This window comes from Schistocerca piceifrons, chromosome 3 (assembly GCF_021461385.2).
Source record: "Schistocerca piceifrons isolate TAMUIC-IGC-003096 chromosome 3, iqSchPice1.1, whole genome shotgun sequence".
Classification (NCBI taxonomy): Eukaryota; Metazoa; Arthropoda; class Insecta; order Orthoptera; family Acrididae; genus Schistocerca; species Schistocerca piceifrons.
Window position 1 is genome coordinate 278,835,489 of NC_060140.1, and position 22,119 is coordinate 278,857,607.

Genomic DNA, 22,119 nt, shown 5'->3' on the forward strand with positions numbered 1-22,119 from the left:
CCCAAGTTTCATCTGTGGTCACGAACCAGTGCAAAAAATCTAGTTCGTTTCTCCTAAAATGGGCCAAACGTTGTTCTGATATGTCCATTCTCATGCATTTTTGATCCAGCGTCAAGAGTTGTGGCACCCATCTTGCAGATAATTTTTCCATTTCTAATTCTTCAATTAAAATGTGATATACCCTTTCAGATGAATCTGGAAAGCGTGAGCAATTTCATGTACTTTCAAGCGGCGATCCTCCATGAACATTTTGTGCACTTTTGAAATGATTTCTGGAGTAGTGACACATCTTAGCCTACCACTGTGCAAATCATCATCTAATATCTCCCGACAAAATTTAAATTCATTTGTATACTTGGCAACAGTTGTATATGAAGGAGCAGAGTCCCACAGTGTATTCTCGAAATCGGCGTGAATGTCCTTTGCTTTCATACCTTTCTTTATGAAGTACTTAATCACTGCTTGAATCTCGATTTCTTCCATCTTCGCAAATCACTATGCTGGAACAACAGCAGAGTGTCATCACTGCCACAGTTCTCTTCCAAGGGCACTGACATGACATGTGTTTACAGGCAATGGTCCAATGAATATCACATGAACAACTCGTTGCGCTAGCGCTGACCTCTCGTGGTGATTCTGAGAACTTTTCAAACCACCCTCATACATTCATACACACAACCACACAAACACCCAAATGCACAAACCTGCAGCTGCAGTGAGATTAGACTAACTATTAATTATCAACCATTGAGAGCAATTGCATTGGTAGATGGAGGTGGGGAGCGGGTAGAGAAGGATGCACAAGGTGAGGAAGGGATAGCAGGGCAGTGTGAGGTAGGTCTTTGGACAGATGAGATGGTGGCTGCACAACAAGATGAATGCAGTCCAGAACATATAGTGTATAAGAGATAGTGAGAGTAGGGGAGAGAGGGGCAGGAAGTTGATGAAAAGAGAGACAGATGGAGCTGATTGGGAAGATAGGGAGGGAAGAGAGGAAAGGAGTGGGGTGGAAGAGGGGTGAGAGGGGGGAGGGATGGAGAGAGGCACAGGGGGAGGGATGTTAGGAGGGAGGAGGGAGGAGGGGGGAGAGAGAGGGAGAGAGAGAGAGAGAGAGGGAGGGAGAGAATACCAACAAGACAGGAGGGAGGGGAAGTGGGGGGGAGGAAGAGTGGTAGGAGAAGGCATTGTGTGATCTGGAAGGGGAGAAGAGGCGTGGACAGAAGAGAGAAGGGAAAAGGTAAGGTAAGGCAGTGGGACCAGGTTAGCAGGAATTTAGGCCAGAAGGAATGCAAAGACACAGGATATGGTGGAGAAACAATTCCCAACTGCATAGTTCAGATAAAATAGTGCTGGAAGCGAGTGCCCAAATAGTTTGCATAGTGAAGCAGCTGTTAAAGTCATCTGTGTTGTGGTGCACGGCATGTTCAGCAACTAGATGGTCAAATTTGCCATTTGTCACTGTTTGGCAGTGGCCATTCATGCGGGTAGAAATTTGATTACCTGTAAAGCCTATTAGAATGCTGCACAGCAATTGCAGCATAGCTGATATTTAACATAGTCAAACATAGTCCTGCCTTTTATAGAGTAGTAAACGGCTGTGATTGGTCTGTGACAGGAGGCAGTGAGCATTTGTATGGGGCAGACCAGAAGGGAGTCACCCATGGGGTGCAGGATTGGTGCAGGATTTGGAGCAGGATTGGAGTAGGGATGCACAAGGATATTCTGTATTTCAGGAAAATAGGAGAACACTACTTAGGGTGATATAGGTAGGATATCCCACACCTAAGGACACAATGAGTGGTATTCAAACCTCTGATGAATGATGTGATTGTGCTTTTTATGGCCAGGGTGATACCAGGTGATCAGAGGAGTGCTTGTTGGTGACTGGTTAGCAAGTTTACTGGAGCTGGAGGAGGAGATTGCACATGAGATCTATTTACTGATGAGGTGAATAGGATACAGAATGTCAATAAAGGCTATGGTACTGTTACTGGTATATTTCAACAATTCATGCTTTCCACTGCAGACCTGACAACCACGGGTGGCAAGTCTGTAAGAAAAACTTTTTGACATAGAACAGATGACAGCTGTCATAATAGAGGTACTCTTGGTGGCTGGTGCACTTGGTATGAAAAGACATATTTATGGAGACATCTGAGATGATGGACATAGACATCTACGAAGGTAGCACATTGAGTTGAGAAGGACCAGGTGGAGTGTATTTGGGAGTTGGTGTTGAGGATATGTAGGAAAGAGCAATAGTTGTGTCTGCCATGAATCCAGATCATGAAAATGTCATCAATGAATCTGAGCCAGAAAAGAAGTTATAGGTGTTGCCTGGATAAAAAGGATTCCTTCAGATGGCCTATAAATTAGTTGGCATAGGATGGTGCCATGCGACTACTCATGGGAGTACCATGGATTTGTTTATAGATTTGGCCTCTGAAAGTGAAATAATTGTGTGTCATGTGGGCTAGGAGGATTAAGAAAGAGGAAGTGGGTTCAATATTAGGAGGACACTGGAAAAGGTAATGTTCCAGCCCATGGGGATGGGGGATGTTAGTGTACAAGGACGTCTCATCCACAGTGACCAACAAAGAGTCTGCTGGTAGAGGGACAGAAACTGTGGAGAGGCAGGGAAGAAAGTGAGCAGTGTCTTGAATGTAGGACATGAGATTACAGACAATAGTTGGGAGGTGTTGGTCAACAAAGGCAGAGGTTTGTTCTGTGCGAGCATTGTACCCAGCCACAATGCAATGACTGCCAGGGAGATCTGTGGTGTTTGGGATGCACCTTAGCCCTTGTGGAGCTGCTGGAGTTACTGTTGAACTTCTGGGATGGGACCATGGTTCTAAGGTTTGTATGCAGAGGTGTCTGAAAGTTGGCACAGGCCCTCAGACACATAGTCACAATTTGTGAGTACTTCCCTCCTTAAACCAACCAACCAACCGCTGCACTGGAGCCTTTGTCTGGGGGAAGGATGACAATAAAGTAGAAATATACTCAAAATAGCTAGCAAAATAAACACTGGGCTGTGACTTAGTAAAATGAACACAAGACACTTAGTGTTGAAGAATGTGCAGTTCTGCAATTGATGCACTAAATCTGACTGAAAGAAATGTGGAAGTCATATGCTGTAGTCCCTCTCATGTTTTCCTTATTACTGGAAAGTCCAGTTTCCATTCTTTTTCATAATATAAATGCAGAGTAACTACAGCTGATCTCTTGGAGAAAACATTACATTAAGCAAAGGAAAAAACACCTTCATTTGACATCTCCACAGAAGAACAATCTTGGACAGCTTTCATAAAATCAACATTAAGAATGGTTTCTGGCCTTTAATGTGTGCTGATGCAAGACTGAAATATTATATTACAAAAATTGTTTAACACTCTTTTACTATTTGCATCAGTTTTGTTTGTATTTGCTACTTGAGTAATGCACTATCTTTAAGTATTGAGCTTACTGTATACGGAAGCTGATTTTTAGAATTTCATCTCCTTTGCATTTTTTCTCTGTTAAATAATGAAATACAATATTATCCATGAAAAGGATGCTATAAGAGGTCAAATTAGTGTAAAATTCACCTATTAGGCTCAACTGTTCATAATATGAGTATATTATTAAAATCATGACGATATACAGTGCACTTCTAATCAGATCAGTTAATGATGAGCTGACTAAATTTTAAGAGAAAGCATAAACAATATATTTTGCTGTACAAATAAACCACCACAGGTTGGTTATTATTTGATTTATAAGAGCAATTTCACTCAGCAGACGCAAATACAATTAGGTTTTCATTATTCATCATCAACACTATGGTTCCAAGTGATGCTTTAAACTTGTAACATATTGTCATCAGGGCAATCAATATCCAAGGATGCTGAAATCTGATATGTGAAACTAGTCATATAAATCTTATGATACACGAACTGTGTCAGTTTACTTGTACGTGAATAACAATACCTGCTGTAACCCCTGCAGGCAGTGTCTGCATTTACTAAAAGTTATTGTTTAGATGTATCTTTCTAGTCTTCACCAGAATTTTTGGCCATTTGCAATACTTTGTGAATTTTGAGTCTTACTGGACCTACATATTATAACAATGAAAATAATATAATCAATTATTGATAAGATAGTATAAATGGATGGATAAAAAATATACTCACCAACCAGCGGCAAAGGAACATACACACACAAAAGGATTTAACTTTTACAAGCTTTTGGAGCCAGTGGCTTATTCTTCTGCCAGAAGAGTTGAGGAGGAAGGAAGAGAGGTGAAGTAAAAGGACTGGAGAGGATTAGGGAGAGGGATACAGTTCAAAAAAGTCACCCATTACCCCAGGTAAGAGGAGGCTTACCAGATGGGGTGAGGCGGAAAGAGTCTTTCCTATCGGCTGTATCTAGGTATAGTATCTCTCCATTCATCTTTTATGTCAGTCTTGCAACTAATCATGTATGATTCTTATAATAATTATCAGAATCATTCAACTTCATAGCAACCTAGTTTCAAATAATAGGGCCTACAACATGTACTGAAAACATTATTCTAGCTCTGATTGTGCTCTGCTGCCGGAGATCCATCACTTCAGATCACCTTAAATACTTTTCAGTGCCACAGAATGATATACAAAATTATCTGTACCATTAACTTTTCTTCTGTTCAAATCATTATATCAGCCTAACTCATCCTACACTAATCACTATAACCTGTGACAGAAAGTTAGCTGTTATCATAATTGCTGTCCTGTTGTTAAGTGTAGTCTGGACCAGCTTGCAGTGATCCCACTACACTATACTGACAATATTAAGTGAACCCTGTGGTGGTAGTTTCATCAAACTTGAGATGCTCAAAGTATGTTCTCACCATAGTGACCTTTAGTAAGCTATATACAGTACATTCATGAAATTACTCATTTATGTAGCTATCATGATCTGTCAATGTAAGCTCTCATATTTGCCAATCTCACATACATCTTGTTACTCAGAGACCAAATGCCTTCTAACATTATGAACATGTGCTACAGTAAACAACTCCATTTTCCAAAGAAACAGGAATTCTTTCAATCCACTCCAAAAGTTATACATGATTAAATTATGCACCAGCACATCTTGGTTTGTAAAATTGTCATTGCTTTACCATGTGACATTATGAGACTTTCCATCAACATAATAATGTTTTTAAAATGTTTGACAACACTTACTTCTTACTTTCAGACTCAGCTGATTCTGTAGCTGTATGAAGTGCAGGACTTCTTGATGTACAGCATCATCAACAGGGAAGCCATTAATACGGACAATTTGATCACCAACCTGCAATAATATTCCAACAGAATTTTAGTCACAAAACACGCAAAATAAATATACTGTAAAGGATTTCATCTTTCTAACTAAAGAAAGCAAGCAATTAAAATTCAGTGTACAGACAGGTGAAAAAGAAAATTGCTAACAAGATTTTTACAAACACTGAGATGAATGAGATTACTCCATGTTTGCATATTATACAAATTGATGGATATAACAGAGAAAGCAATTCACCATGAACTGACATATCAAGACAGTTAGAAGAAATAAAAGTAATGGGCAATTAACGTTGTGCTCATTTTACTTCAATCTGCCACAAAGAGTATTGATGAAGCCAATAAAGATGCGACTTGAAAATGTTACAGTGTATTAATAGATGAAGGATATTTAGTGAAACCAGAAAATATTTGTAGCAGCCAGGATGAAAACACATTAAGAATTTGTGATAAAACAAATACTTGATGATTAATTTGTGTGGAACATTAAATCAGGGAAAGCATAAAGAAATAAATTGCAGAAACTTGACAAATATATGATGAGTATTACAATATCAAGCCACAGAAATCACTAATGATGAAAACTTTACCATGATTAACAAAGCTTCTTGTATGTGACATCATCAATTCTGCTATTATGTTTTTGTACTGGTTTCTGAGACTTATTCTGACACATGGAATTAAACTTATCAAATGAATTTAACAAATAATTTTGTAAAAGCCTGTCGAACAAAGCACTTTCACTGCATTTGTGTTACTTTAAACACTCATGCATCAAGGGATCACCAATTTAGTATTGGAGGGCAGCGTGGAGGGTAAAAATCATAGAGGGAGACCAAGAGATGAATACACTAAGCAGATTCAGAAGAATGTAGGTTGCGGTAGGTACTGGGAGATGAAGAAGCTTGCACAGGATAGAGTAACATGGAGAGTTGCATCAAACCAGTCTCAGGACTGATGACCACAACAACAACAACTTCACACAAGAAGTATATTGCTTCTCAAGGACTGGAACAAGGGAAATGCTTACCAATTAGTGGAGCAGATGTCAGATGCAAACAAACATCTACATACTAAAGTACATAAAATAAGTCTAAGAGTATTTTAGCAAAGAACTGTCACATGAAAAAAGTTATAATATTTATTTGTACTGATCATACCACTGCTTATGATATGCTGAAGTCAAATAGTACCCAGAATTAGTTTACAAGTCTCCTTACAGAAATACATCGTTGGAAAAAATGGAATTGGCCACCACTAAATTCACCAGGTCCCTTTTAACTGTTGTTAACTAGTAGCTAAGCTTTTTAGGTTGTGACAAATGCATGTGTGTTGGTGTTGACCTCCTGATGTGACTGTTAGCAAATTTCCACTTAATACTGTCGCAAGGCAAAATCTCCTGGTGCAGTGTAGCTAAGGTAAAGAAAGAACATATTCTACAGAAGACTGCAGTAAGAATATTACTTGAATTGTATTAATAAGGAAAGTAAATCTAGGGTAAACTGTGAAATTCAAAAAGCTAATGATAGAAGTAAAAATATTTTCCATGTAGACTTGTGCTTCCCTGTCTAGGGTTTAATATGAAGTTTTACAGTTTGTTGTCACAGTTTCCAACAAACTGACAACAGATTTCACTTCTACATCTACCTCAATACCCCTGATGATGTGTGTGACAGGGGGTATTTCTGGTTCTACTAGCTGATCCACCCTTCCCTGTTGCACTTGTGAATGGCATGCGGGAGGAATGATTGTTGGTAAGCCTCTGTATTAGCTTTAATTCCTCGAATTTTTCTTTTTGTTATCATTTGTGAAATGTATGGGGGACGAAGTAGTAAGCTGTCTGACTCTTCCTAGAATATTCTCTCTCAAAATTTCGCTATTAAACCTCTCAGTGATGCACAATTCTCCTTCTGTGGCATCTGCCATTGAAGTATGTTGAACATCTCTGCAAAGCTCTCACATTGACTGTGATGAAACACACTGCTCTTTGGTGGGTCTTCTCTCTCTCCCTTGTCTATCAGTCCTATCTGGAAAGAGTCCCAGATTGATGGACAATACTCAAGAATCAGTTGAACAATAATGTTGCAAGCCATTTCTTTCATGGATGAGTTACATTTACTTCCTTAAGATTTGTCCTGTGACTCTCAGACTGGTGCTCTAGATAATTACTCCTACATATTTTATGGTAGTTTGTCATCAATAGTGTAGTTGTCTGACAGTGGATTTCTTTTTCTATGTATGAGCCATATGTTACATTTATTTACATTCTGGTTCAACTGCCAGAGCCTGCAGCATTCACCAATCCTCTGTGAGTCAAATTGATATGGTTTTCTGTGACATGAACTTCTGATGTACAGTATTTGAACATGTTGATTTTTTCCAAAATGAAAGCACGAAATGTAACTACAAAACTGACTATCCGTGTTGACTCGTTTCTAATGTATTGTAGGCCGGCGGCTGCAATCATCACCTCAACAATCAGCATGCACGGTATATTTAAATAAATTAAGTAACATGTGCATTAAAATCTAGGGTGCTCTTTTGGTCACAGCCAAATCGATTTAGAATACTGAATAAAAATCTACAAACGGAGCAAGCGAAACATGGCAAAGGGGAAACGGACTTTTGTAAATGTATGGTAAAGCTTACGATTCTAAATTAAGTGGACCATTGTACAAAGAAAACAGCAATTGCAGAGCAGTTTGGAATTCCCAAATCTACTTTATACATCATAATTAAGAATCGAGAAAAAATTATTAATGTTGCTGCATCAGATCGTTGCTGCTGCTGCATCAGGTTTCGGGAACAAATCTAAAGGGCTTCGTAGCTCTAAGTATGAAGAAACAAAAACTTTATTGCCAGAATGGTTCAGCACTATGCGTGAATCTAACATACCTTTATGTGGCCCTATGACAAAAGCAAATGAGATCTTCAAAAATATAGGCATCAAAGACTTAAGTTGTTGTGCTGGTTGGCTGTATCAGTTCCAAATGAAACATTCAATTTAATCTGTACAAATATTCGGTATAGCAAATAAAGGTTGATGAAGAATGTGCGAACAGCTGGTTGCATGAATTCGACCGAGTGAGGGAAAAGTATGGCTGGTGTGATATGTTCAATATGAACGAAACTGAAGTTTAACAAACTTTTCTCCAAATCACACCCTGAGGATGGAAGGTGGTAAGTGTCACGGTGGATCACGTAGCAACGAAATTTCGTCCCTGCGTTATCGGTAAGTCCAAAAAACCCCGTTGTTTTAAAAACATAAATACGGACACTTTACCTTGCATCTACTCTCACCATAAGAAAGCTTGGATCGACGGTACATCATTTCGCAAGTTTTTTCTTCGTTTCAACAGTCGATTGGTTGCTCAAAACAGGCATGTTCTTCCTACATTAGACACACAAGGTTCAGTTTTTTTCCACCAAACGTGACAAGTCAACTCTAGTCCTTGGACCAAAGCATCATTTCTCTCGTGAAGAGACTTGTATGAGCTGCAATTTGTGCTGCTGAAAACAATTCTGCAACCCGAAATTGGAATCTGCTTGACGCAATGAAAGCCATCGCAGCAGCCTGGAACTCCATGTCACATCAGGTACAGAAGTGCCTCAACAGAGCATGGAGACATAGCAACACTGAAGATGTCCAAAAGTTAGACGATGCCACTTCACCTGCGAATGGACAGTTCTACAAGACGTTTCCGAGCCCTGGCATTAATTTCGAGGAATTCATTTGTGCAGATGACGGTGTTGCCGTATATGATTCTGTGAAATCTGATGTGACAAAAGCTTTGATTGAAGTGCAACAAGGGTCATCAGAAGAAAGTGATGGGGAGGACAATTGAGATACCATTCCGCCTACCTGTCAGGAGATGTTTATAGCCTTGAACAGTTTAGAACACTTTGATTCACATCCGACGTCACTGCTGGGTTTATGGCCGCTATGATTACAGGTGATTGTGAAATTACAAGATATTTTCATTCCCGTGAATGTCAGCGTACCATGCTTGAGCTTCTTCCAAGAAAATAGTGTAATTTGTGCGTATTTGTACTTTTACAGTCAGTGTATAGTGTTAAAGTCTACAGCCATGTAAAGTGATTGATACTGTAGTGTATGACGCGTTACTGTACTACTGTACATGTATACATATTGAAAATCTGTGTTTTTCACTTATCACGATTTTTTTTTTTTTTTTTTTTAACACGGACTCTTGATTTCTCGGTCCATTCGGATCCGTGTTACCGAGGTTATACTGTACTTCTTTTATACACACTGTAAACAGTTAATAGTCCAATCACAATTCCTTGGGGCACTCCGGAAACTATCTTCACATCTGGCCATTTTTTCCGTTAAGAGTGACGTGATAAGTTCTATCTGCATGGAAGTCTTCAATACAGTCTAAAATCTGGTCCGATACTCGGTAAGCTCGTATTTTTTTCACTATACGGCAGTTCAGAACAGTGTCAAATGCCTTCCGGAATTCACGCAACACAGCTCAACCTAAGCTCCGTTATCCACAGCGCTACGGATCTCATGACAAACAGTGAGCTGTATTTTGCAAAGTCTCTGTTTGCAGAATCTATGTTGATTTTTATAGAGGATATTTTTGTTCTCTAAAAATGTCATAATTTTTTAGTATAAAAATGTTCCATAATTCTACAACAGACTGAAGTCAATGATATGGACCTATAATTATGCGTATCTCTCCTATAACCCTTCTTGAAAATGGGAATGACCCGCACTTTTTTTCAGTCGCTAGGTACCCTTCATTGCTACAGTGAATTACAATAAACAGCTGCTAGAAGGGGAGCAAATTCTTTCGCACAATCTTTGTAGAACCTTACAGGTATCTCACCTGGTCCTGATGCCTTTCTACTGCTACTCAGTTGTAATTACTTTACTATTCCGCAAGAGGTTATTTCATTATCTGCCGTTTCGCAGTTCATATGATGATTGAAAGGAGGGGCCGTATTACGGCCTTCGACAATTTTGGAACATTAAATTCGGTATTTTGGTCTTCTCTCTGTTATCTTGGTTCATATGGCTCTGAGCACTACGGGACTTAACATCTGTGGTCATCAGTCCCCTAGAACTTAGAACTACTTAAACCTAACTAACCTAAGAACATCACACACATCCATGCCCGATGCAGGATTCGAACCTGCGAACGTAGCAGTCCCGCGGCTCCGGACTGCGCGCCTAGAAACTAGACCACCGCGGCCGGCACTGTTATCTTGTTTCAGTGCCAGGCCACAGTAACTGAATACTTGATTTCGAACCACTTATTGATTTTATGTAAGACCGAAAACTCTTAGGGCTTTTAGTCAGATCGGTTGACAAAATGTTACTTTCAAAGTCATTGTACACCTCTCTCATTGCTCTTCTTATTCTCATTTTCGCTTCATTTACAGCTTTAGATGGCCTGCTAGGTTTTGGCTTCTCTTGAATCTGTGATGAAGCTCTCTTTTTTTATGCAGCAGTTTCCTTACATGGCTACGAAACCACAATGAATCTTCCCCATCCATTAATATCTTGCTCAGAACGTACTTGTCTACGCCATATTGAACAATGCTTTAGAATTTGTTCTATTTGTGCTCCACATCTTCGTCCGCAGCACCAAATACTTGATGTTGACTACTCAGAAATTCTGCAATTTGTATCTTGCAACTCTTGCTAAGCAAAAATATTTTCTTATCTTTCTTATCATTCCTTGTAATACCCATAGTAGTAGTCGCTATCACAATCTTATGATCACTGATACCTCCCTCTACAGTAATTGATTTAATAATTTCAGGTCTGTTTGTTGCTAGGAGATCTAAGATGATACCTTCAAGAGTGGGTTCTCTAATGATCTGCTCGAAGTAATTTTTGTTTGGACAACACATTCAGAATGATGTCTCTGGCACCAGTTTTCATAGCGTGACTCTCGCAACCTGGCAACTGAAAGTCAGCCCCCATTACAACGGCACAGTCAGGAAAGTTATAATCAATATTCTGCAAGTTCTCTCTGAAGCACTCTACCACTACAGCTCCTGACCCAGCCAGTCTTTTAAAGCATCTGATCACCACCGTTGACTGACCTTTGACACTTAACTTCACCCAGACTCAACCACATTTGGATTCCATGATAACCTCACTAGGTAATATCAAATTACGATCGATCCTGGGTACGATTCTAGAAATAAGTGAGCTTAGCCAGCAGTGTCCACTGTACGTATCACATGCTAGAGTGAGTATTTTGCCACACAGCCGGTCAATAGTCATGCTACTGGCAAGCTGAAGACATCATATCTGTTAAAATTTAGAATGCTGCAATGCAATTTCCACAGCTCCAAGGATTCCCTTTTGGATAAACTACGGTTGTCTTGCTAGAACAAACTAGTTGCTGAATTCAGAAACATTGCTGATAATCCTCAAACGTTACCAACTTCATAATGGTAACAAAAGCTATTCTAAATGAAAGTCCACAAAGCCACAGGATTTCAATCCAGAAGTCTACCATCAACTACAGCAGTGATTTTATATCACTGACATACTGTCTAACAAGCCTCAAAGGAATAACAAGGCACACGTGACAGCACGTGTTGAGGCATGATGCAAAAACAATGAAGGCATTTGGCGCCCTCAGGCAGCAGCTGAGGCACGTGTGTATGAACAATAGTTTACATTCGATCCCAATACCTACTCTATTGTGGTAACCACTTCCTAGCAAAAAGAAAAAAGGGAACACTGACCCATCAAAGGCAGTGGGCTGCCAGACCAGAGACAGTTGCCACAAAAGAAAACTGCAATACGGCCATAACGCAGGCTTTGGGTCAGTGGAAGAAGTTAAATGAAATATAGTGTAGCCTGGGACTACTATTCCTGAGACTGCACCAGAACGCTTGGAAGTAGAGTTGAGGATCACATGCTACAGTAAACATAGATTTAATTTAGGCAACCAAATAGAAACTGCAGTGGTGAACATGTATGTTTGGCAATAAAATTTCAAGTCAAATGAATATGTTTAGAGACCACACCGTGATTATCAACAATCGAGGTATACAGTACTTCATTGTTGGTAAGATGTGCTCAAAGTATGGCCATACAAGTGTTCTGCTTTACCTACCTTCCTTTAGCTACGAGAGCAGTTGACAAACTATCGATATTTCTTCCATAAAATATCGATATATATCTGCAACATTAATTCACCGATATATCGATATGAAAACGGCTATAACGAGAGCCGATTTATTTATTTATTTATTGCAGTTTTTTGTAAATATTTGAAGCTGTTCGTTTGATATTGTAGTAGAACATAATTTTACTTTCACTGTGTGAAGGAGTCTTACTACTTTTTGGGCTTTCATCACGTCTTGACTCTTTGACTTGCGTGAAGCAAGTATAGGCGGCACGAAAGCAGAAGTCAGATTGTACTGGAAGGTGGCGGAGTGCATGGAATGATAACAAGATTTCCGATGTGAAGAAATAGCACACCAGCTGCATTAAATAAACAATTTATAACGCAACTCGTGTGCTGTTTCTTGACATCGGTGTCCTTCGAAAAGAGTTGCTGAAAATGATTAACAAAATCAATTTTGAAATTACAACTGCTATGTCGCTGGCGTTGACAGAAATGAAAAAAAAAAAAAAAAAAACAAGGAAGTCGACATGAAGTGTTCTGGGCAAATCCGATAAGTGACGAAACCGAACGATGGGTCCATGGGACACCTTTAAGTGTAAGGCGGGTGCCAGGTTGAAATTCATTGGGAGAGTCCTTCGAAAATGTAGTCCATCAACAAAGGAGGTGGCTTATAAAACACTCGTTGGACCTATACTTGAGTATTGCTCATCAGTGTGGGATCCGTACCAGGTCGGGTTGACAGAGGAGATAGAGAAGATCCAAAGAAGAGCGGCGCGTTTCGTCACAGGGTTATTTGGCAAGCGTGATAGCGTTACGGAGATGTTTAGCAAACTCAAGTGGCAGACTCTGCAAGAGAGGCGCTCTGCACCGCGGTGTAGCTTGCTGTCCAGGTTTCGAGAGGGTGCGTTTCATGGATGAGGTATCGAACATATTGCTTCCCCCTACTTATAGCTCCCGAGCAGATCACGAATGTAAAATTAGAGAGATTCGAGCGAACACGGAGGCTTTGCGACAGTCGTTCTTCCCGCGAACCATACGTGAGTGGAACAGGAAAGGGAGGCAATGACAGTGGCACGTAAAGTGCCCTCCGCCACGCACCGTTGGGTGGCTTGCGGAGTATAAATGCAGATGTAGATGTAGTGTGCCAGTTACATGCAGTTACCATTGTTAGCAAAGTTGTTATCGCCAAGCGTGAACGTGCATCGTTTTCCCTTCTGTTCTTGATCTGAGGGGATAGACTGGCTGCTAGTTTGTTGATGTACAGAATATCTAATAATAAATCAGTACTTAAATACACAGCGCTAAACCCAGCAGTATAATTACGATTTGCAGCCGGTATTTTTATTGGTAGGCATGCAAGTGTCTCACCCATCGATATATCGATTCATTTTTACGATATATCGAGGGACTTTGTAAACTATCGATACTAAGGATTGCCGATATTTTTTAAAATATTAGCTGTCATATCAGCTACAGTCGGGCTATTCAGAAAAACACTGCCTTGGCCCTGTGGCGGCATTGTTACGAGAGCAGACACTTTTAAATTACAAAATCACCCATGTTTGTCCGGTCTTCTCCACTGCATTCTAAATTTGTGGTTCGGTAAAACTACAGGGTGGCGCACGGAAACGGTAAATTTCGAAATAACGTCATTTCCATGAATAAATTTATAAAACTAGTAATTTATTAACGAAAGTGAATGTATTCAGTATGCCATTATTCAGTGTGTCTTTACAATCAAAATGTTCAAAAGTGTCTCTTTACTTTTTAAAGATGACATCGGGAAGATGTGCTCCCATTCGGCGTTCACACTCTAACGTCCTGTTGTGAAAACTCTGGAATGCGCGGTGTAGCAAATCTTGGGGAATGGCAGTGATTTCGTTTTCAATGTTCTCCTTCAGTTCATGGATTATTGCAGGACGTGTACGGTACGCCTTGCCTTTAAGATATCCCGACAGGAAGAAGTCGCACACACTAAGATCAGGGGATCTCGCAGGCCATGCAATGTCACCGTTACGTGAAATAATGCGTCCTGCTGAAACCACATGTTTTCGACGTTAAGATTAAGCTCGTACAGTCTCGGTGTAAAGAATGTTTGAAGCATTTCAACATATCGAGCGGATGTTACTTTCACTGGACTGCCATCCTCACATTCAAAAATATAAGGGCCGATAATACCATGACATGATACAGCACATCATATTGTGACCTTGGCGCTATGTAGTGGTCGCTGGTGAAACTCACAAGGATTGTCCTGTGCCCAATAACGAAAATTCTGTTTGTTCACGAATCCGTTCAGGTGGAAATGGGCTTCGTCTGATATCCGTAAGTTACCAAGGAAATTCGCGTCCTCGTTGATTTTAGCCAACATCTGGCTACTAAACTCCACACGTGACGCTGGGTCTCGTTCATGTAAGTGATGCACAATCTGCAACTTATAGGGATGGAAGTCTAATTCGTGCAGTGTTCTTTGTAAGCTTCGTCGCTTAATCCCTAGCGAAGATGCATGCTGTCGAACGGAGCGGCGAGGACTTCTCCCGATTGCAGCTTTAGCAGCTGCAATGTTCTCTGGGGTACGTACCGTTGGAATGCCACCTGGAGGTTTCTTTTTCAAGGCAGATCCTGTTTCTCCAAAATTACGCACCCACGTTGTAATCGCATGCGCAGATGGGACACGTCCATGACGTCCAAGCTGGTAATGCTGTCGAAATGTTCTCTGCGCGGCAGTCGCACTATCACCATTTTTGTAAAACGCTCTCACAGCTACTGCACGTTCCGCACCAGTCCAACTGTCCATGATTACTAAATGGCAATGCGTTCACATCAATTGTGCAAAGTTTCGAACATCTGCCGGCGCTACAGTGCTGCCAACTGTAACGTTCAAACTTTCCCGTTCCCCTGCGCCAGCCTGTATAAGCAAACACTTTCAGGAATACTTGAAAATTCCGTAATGAATAATAAATAATTGTGTAGCTCCAGATTCGAGGAATAGACAACCCCCACCCCTCCCCATTTTCCCTCGCGGCCGGTAGCTGGCGGGTCAGACGTACCCTGAGCCCTCGGCGCTGAGCGTCGGAGCGCGGCTCGACGGCCGACACGAAGAAGCCGGTGCCGTGCTCCCTGCCGCCGCGCAGCCAGAAGCCGAACGACGGCGGTTGTCCGCGACGCCGCAGGCGCACCGTGCGCGCCGCCGACACCGCCTCTGCCATCGCTGCCAGCGCCTCCTCGTCACGCTGCAACACACCGACACCACCGCACTCAGTACACTGTCAGCTGCCGCAGCAAGTAATTTAAGCGCATAAAAATAAGGAGGGGGCTAAAGTGTGAGACTGGACTCCTGTGAAATTTTGGTTGAGTTGACAGAATGATCTTTCGTAAATGATGACTAACTGAAAACCTCAGCTGCTGACAGGTGTTGTTGATGTACCTCGATGTGGCCAGCTGAAAATTTGTGCCCCGACCGGGACTCGAACCCGCGATCTCCTGCTTACATGGCAGACGCTCTATCCATCTGAGCCACCGAGGACACAGATGAATAGCGCGACTGCAGGGACTTATCCCTTGCACGCTTCCCGTGAGACACGCATTCCCAACTGTCCACAATTCTACATATGTATTGTACCTTATAGACATTTGCCCAACCACTCATTACTCGCGCACGCTTTCGCGATTCCCGTAAGAGTTTGGGCAACCTGTGCGCATTCGCACAGACGAAGGTCAATGGCTGGGTAGCCTTTAACTATATATACAATACATATGAAGAATTGTGGACAGTTGGGAATGTGAGTCTCACGGGAAGCGTGAAAGGGATAAGTCCCTGCAGTCGCGCTATTCGTCTGTGTCCGCGGTGGCTCAGATGGATAGAGCGTCTGCCATGTAAGCAGGAGATCCCGGGTTCGAGTCCCGCTCGGGACACACATTTTCAGCTGTCCACATCGAGGTATATCAACACCTCTCAGCAGCTCAGGTTTTCAGTTAGTCATCATTTATTTCAGAGAAAAGCTGCACGGTCATCAACAGTAACTGTTCTTTCGAGAACAAGTTACTGTCTTCGTATATATAATGATCTTTTGGTTGCGAGTTGCCGAAACATGCGAATGCGAAGTAAGTGTATTGGCAACAGTGTGATCGTCGCGTAGCCCGATGACTATGTTCGCACCAATTACACATCGTTATAAAATTCAACACTGTACAGTAAATTAAACTGTATCAAATAATTGTGTATATATATATATATATATATATATATATATATATATATATATATATATACCACGGAATAATGTAGATAGGGAGGTAAAAATTGACACACATGCTTGGAATGACATGGGGTTTTATTTATATATCCAAAATACTCGTCGGATATATATATATACCGGGTGATCAAAAAGTCAGTATAACTTTGAAAGCTGAATAAATCGAGGAATAATGTAGATAGAGAGGTACAAATTGACACACATGCTTGGAATGACATGAGGTTTTATTAGGAGCAAATAATACAAAAGTTCCAAAAATGTCCGACAGATGGTGCTTCATCTGATCAGAATAGCAATAATTAGCATAACAAAGTAAGACAAAGCAAAGATGATGTTCTTTACAGGAAATGCTCGATATGTCCACCATCATTTCTCAACAACAGCTGTAGTCGAGGAATAATGTTGTGAACAGCACTGTAAAGCATGTCCGGAGTTATGGTGAGGCATTGGCGTCGGATTTTCTTTTAGCATTCCTAGAGATGTCGGTCGATCACGATACACTTGCGACTTCAGGTAACCCCAAAGCCAATAATCGCACGGACCTGGGAGGCCAAGCATGACGAAAGTGGCGGCTGAGCACACGATCATCACCAAACGACGCGCGCAAGAGATCTTTCACGCACCATCTGTCGACATTTTCTGAACTTTGTTTTTTTTTTGTTCTAATAAAACCCCATGTCATTCCAAGCATGTGTGTCAATTTTTACCTCTCTATCTACATTATTCCGTGATATATATATATATCGTAAAATGATGTATTTGTGTAGGTACATTCAGCGGCATATGTGGATATATATATATATATATATATATATATATATATATATATATATATATATATATATATATATATATATAGTTGAACCCCAATTCCTTAAAGAATCGAACGCCCTTGCATAAAACAGCTTCAAACGCGTGATTACTTTACAAACGAGTTAATGTGTTAAATACTTGACGTTAAGCATGTAAGAGAGAAAAGATTCAGAAAAGGTTTGAAATTATGTTTAAAGTTTGTTGGAAGTCGAAAGTACTCTAATTACGAAACAATGGTTGAATATGGCCTGGATAATTTGCACTCCATTTTAGGCTCAAAATGGCTCTGAGCACTATGGGACTTAACATCTTAGATCATCAGTCCCCTTGAACTTAGAACTACTTAAACCTAACTAACCTAAGGACAGACATTACACACATCCATGCCCGAGGCAGGATTCGAACCTGCGACCATAGCAGTCACGCGGTTCCGGACTGAAGTGCCTAGAACCGCTCGGCCACAGCGGCCGGCCCATTTTAGGCAAAAGCAAGTTTTTCAGACATACGTACAACTGCATCTATACTACGCAAACCACCGTGAGGTGCATGGAAGGGTGCGTTCCATCGTACCAGCTATTAGGGTTTCTTCCTGTTCCATTCACGTATGGAGCGCGGGAAGAATGATTGTTTGAATGCCTCTGTGCGTACAGTAACTATTCTAATCTTATCCTCACGATCCCTATGTGAGTGATACGTAGGGGGTTTTAGTACATCCCTAGAGCAATCATTTAACGCCGGTTCTTAAAATTTTGTTAATAGACTAGTTTACGTCTGCCTTCTAGAGTCTCCCAGTTCGGTTCCTTCAGTACCTCTGTGACACTCTCCCACGCTTTAAACAAACCTATGGCTATTCGTGCTGCCCTTCTCTGTATACGTTGCAATATGCGCTGTTAGTCCTCAGGTACGGGTCCCACACATTTGAACAGTATTCTAGAATGTGTCGCAAGAGTGATTTGTTAACAACCTCTTTTGAGACTGATTGCATTTCTCCAGTATTCTACCAATAAACCGAAGTCTATCACCTGCTTCACCCTATGTGACCATTCCATTTCATATCCCTACTATGTCTTACACCCTTTTTTTCGTTTTGTGAAGTGGAATACTTTACATTTCTGAACATTTAGAGCAAGCTGCCAATCTCTGCACCACGCTGAAATCTTATCAAGATCTGATTGAATATTTAAGCAGCTTCTCTCAGACAGTACTTCATTACAGATAACTGCCATCATCTACAAAAAGCCTGATTTTACTAATACATTGTCCAACATGAACAACAAGGATCTCCACATACTTCCATGGGGCACACCCGAAGTTACTTCTACATTTGACGATGACTCTCCATCCAAGATAACATGCTGTGTTCTCCCTACCAAAAAGTCCTCCACCCAGTCACAAATTTCACTTGATTACCCCACATGCTCGTACTTTTGACAATAAGCGTAGCTGTGGCACTGAGTCAAACGCTTTTCGGAAATCAAGAAACACTGAATCTACCTGGTTGTCTTGATCCAAAACTTTCAATATGTCATATGAGAAAAGTGCGAGTTGGGTTGCACATGATCGATGTTTTCGAAATCCATGCTGGTTGGCATTGAGGAGGTCATTCCGTTCAAGATCTCATTGTTTATGACAACCCTGAACTATAGGCCTATGTGATATAATGACAATTTTGAAGTGGATACTGTCTGTGAACTGCATTGTGAAGAGAGTCAGTAGTAAAGAGAAATAAATTAAAACGTCATGTCTGATGCTGACTGCATGAACAGTGAAAATGTAGTAAGCAGTAAACTTTTTCTTACTTTCTTTATTCCGAGTGAGCTGTCAAGAGAGAAAAAGTTTCATAAAGGTTTCATAATGTGTACCGTTTGTTGGAAGTCGGTAAGTGCTGTTATTCCCATATGCTTGATGCATGAAGTCTGGGTTTGCTGTTATCTACAAATAGTTGATGAATAAAGTTGGGGTTTTTAACTGCTGTCTTATTGTGTTTAACTTTTAACATATGATTATACGTCTTACTGAGTTACGATAGCATTTTAAATTTTTTATTGCTCCTGGAAGATGTTGGCCTGTTACAACCTCCAATGGGGATATATGCTTAGTAATACAGATATAGCACACAAAATATGAAAATGTAGCTCGGGGATGGTGACTACCTTACAGTACCCAGACCAAAGCACGAGTAATCACTGCATGTGTTCTTCGAGATTTCCGCATTAATTAGAATTGTGCAATCTCCATAAACGATGTTCTTTGGTAGGAAGCCAATCTATTTAATTACAGTGACATTTATTATCTGAACATAGTGCACTAAAATGCAGCATATTGCAAAATCAAACGAAATAGTTGAAGTAAATGAGTACAGTATTTGCAGACAAGGCACAAAAGAATGGGTAATCCTGTTTAAGTTTCCTCCCAGAAATTACTATTACAGCTTATAAGAATTTGAGAATCGCACTATTAACTGGTAGAGAAGCTACATTTGTTAATCGTATTGTACCTAACAGTGTCCCATATGCGCTAAAAATACGATTACAATTGAATTACGACTACAATAATGTAGGCCCCTGCTATGCAAGTTTATTCATCAAATGCAAGTTTAATGTTCCTGACATGCGTTGACGATGAGTTACACAACACCACAGTGGCACAAAGGCAAATAAATCTATTTGGATAACAGGTCGAAATCATAGTCGATTTAGAAATCACAGTTCTATCTTTCACAGCAGTTTAGTCTATTGTTCGACATACATAAGCTTAGTTGCCAGTTGGATTGATCTGATCGCGATAGTGAAGTTCTGCTTAAGTGCACAATCCGTGCTGAGCAGTCTGGTTTATTCCCAGAATATATGCGTGCCTCGACGAATTATTGAATAACTACTGTACAATAGTGAAGGCAGCAGAGGATCAAGTAGGTAAAAAGACGAGGGCTTGTAGAAATCCTTGGGTAACAGAAGAGATACTGAATTTAATTGATGAAAGGAGAAAATACAAAAATGCAGTGAGTGAAGCAGGCAAAAGGGATACAAACGTCTCAAAAATGAGATCGACAGGAAGTGCAAAATGGCTAAGCAGGGATGGCTAGAGGACAAATGTAAGGATGTAGAGGCTTATCTCACGAGGGGTAAGATAGATACTGCCTACAGGAAAATTAAAGAGACCTTTGGAGAAAAGAGAACCACTTGTATGAATATCAAGAGGTCAGATGGAAACCAAGTTCTAAGCAACAAAGGGAAAGCAGAAAGGTGGAAGGAGTATATAGAGGGTCTATACAGGGGCGATGTTCTCGAGGACAGTATCATGGAAATGGAAGAGGATGTAGATGAAGATGAAATGGGAGACATAATACTGCGTGAAGAGTTTGACAGAGGCCCGGGAGTAGACAACATTCCATTAGAACTACTGACAGCCTTGGGAGAACCAGTCCTGACAAAGCTACCATCTGGTGAGCAAGATGTATGAGACAGGCGAAATTCCCTCAGACTTCAAGAAGAATATAATAATTCCAATCCCAAAGAAAGCAGGTGCTGACAGATGTGAAAATTATCGAACTATCAGTTTAATAAGTCACAGTTGCAAAATACTAACGCGAATTCTTTACAGACGAATGGAAAAACTGGTAGAAGCCGACCTCGGGGAAGATCAGTTTGGATTCCGTAGAAATGTTGAAACACGTGAGGCAATACTGACCCTACGACTTATCTTAGAAGAAAGATTAAGGAAAGGCAAACCTACGTTTCTAGCATTTGTAGACTTAGAGAAAGCTTTTGACAATGTTGACTGGAATACTCTCTTTCAAATTCTAAAGGTGGCAGGGGTAAAATACAGGGAGCGAAAGGCTATTTACAATTTGTACAGAAACCAGATGGCAGTTAGAGTCGAGGGACATGAAAGGGAAGCAGTGGTTGGGAAGGGAGTGAGACAGGGTTGTAGCCTCTCCCCGATGTTATTCAATCTGTATATTGAGCAAGCAGTAAAGGAAACAAAAGAAAAGTTCAAAGTTCGGAGTAGGTATTAAAATCCATGGAGAAGAAATAAAAACTTTGAGGTTCGCCGATGACATTGTAATTCTGTCAGAGACAGCAATGAGCAGTTGAACGAAATGGATAGTGTCTTAAAGGAAGATATAAGATGAACATCAACAAAAACAAAACGAGAATAATGGACTGTAGTCGAATTAAGTCGGGTGATGCTGAGGGAATTAGATTAGGAAATGAGATACTTAAAGCAGTAAATGAGTTTTGCTATTTGCGGAGAAAAATAACTAATGATGTGCGAAGTAGAGAGGATATAAAATGTAGACTGTGCAATGGCAAGGAAAGCGTTTCTGAAGAAGAGAAATTTGTTAACATCGAGTATAGATTTAAGTGTCAGGAAGTCGTTTCTGAAAGTATTTGTATGGAGTGTAGCCATGTATGGAAGTGAAACTTAGACGATAAATACTTTAGACAAGAAGAGAATAGAAGCTTTCGAAATGTGGTGCTACAGAATAATGCTGAAGATTAGAAGGGTAGAACACATAACTAATAAGGAGGTATTGAATAGAATTGGGGAGAAGAGAAATTTGTGGCACAACTTGACTAGAAGAAGGGATCGGTTGGTAGGACATATTTTGAGACATCAAGG

The 22,119-nt window shown here is 40.5% G+C and overlaps 1 protein-coding gene and 1 non-coding gene across 2 annotated transcripts in view; one reads left to right on the forward strand and one right to left on the reverse strand.

Moving 5' to 3' along the window:
* Window positions 1–22,119, reverse strand: part of LOC124789390 (serine-rich adhesin for platelets-like) — a 371,977-nt gene that overhangs the window by 96,290 nt on the left and 253,568 nt on the right. The window contains exons 2-3 of the mRNA XM_047256721.1: window positions 15,478–15,660; window positions 5,208–5,316 (exon numbers count right to left, since the gene is read on the reverse strand). Of these exons, the coding sequence (XP_047112677.1) occupies window positions 5,208–5,316; window positions 15,478–15,636 (268 nt within the window). The 5' untranslated portion in view covers window positions 15,637–15,660. The remainder of the gene's footprint in view (window positions 1–5,207; window positions 5,317–15,477; window positions 15,661–22,119) is intronic.
* On the forward strand, window positions 16,268–16,342 carry Trnat-ugu. Its single transcript has one exon. It is a non-coding gene; the product is annotated as a tRNA-Thr (tRNA).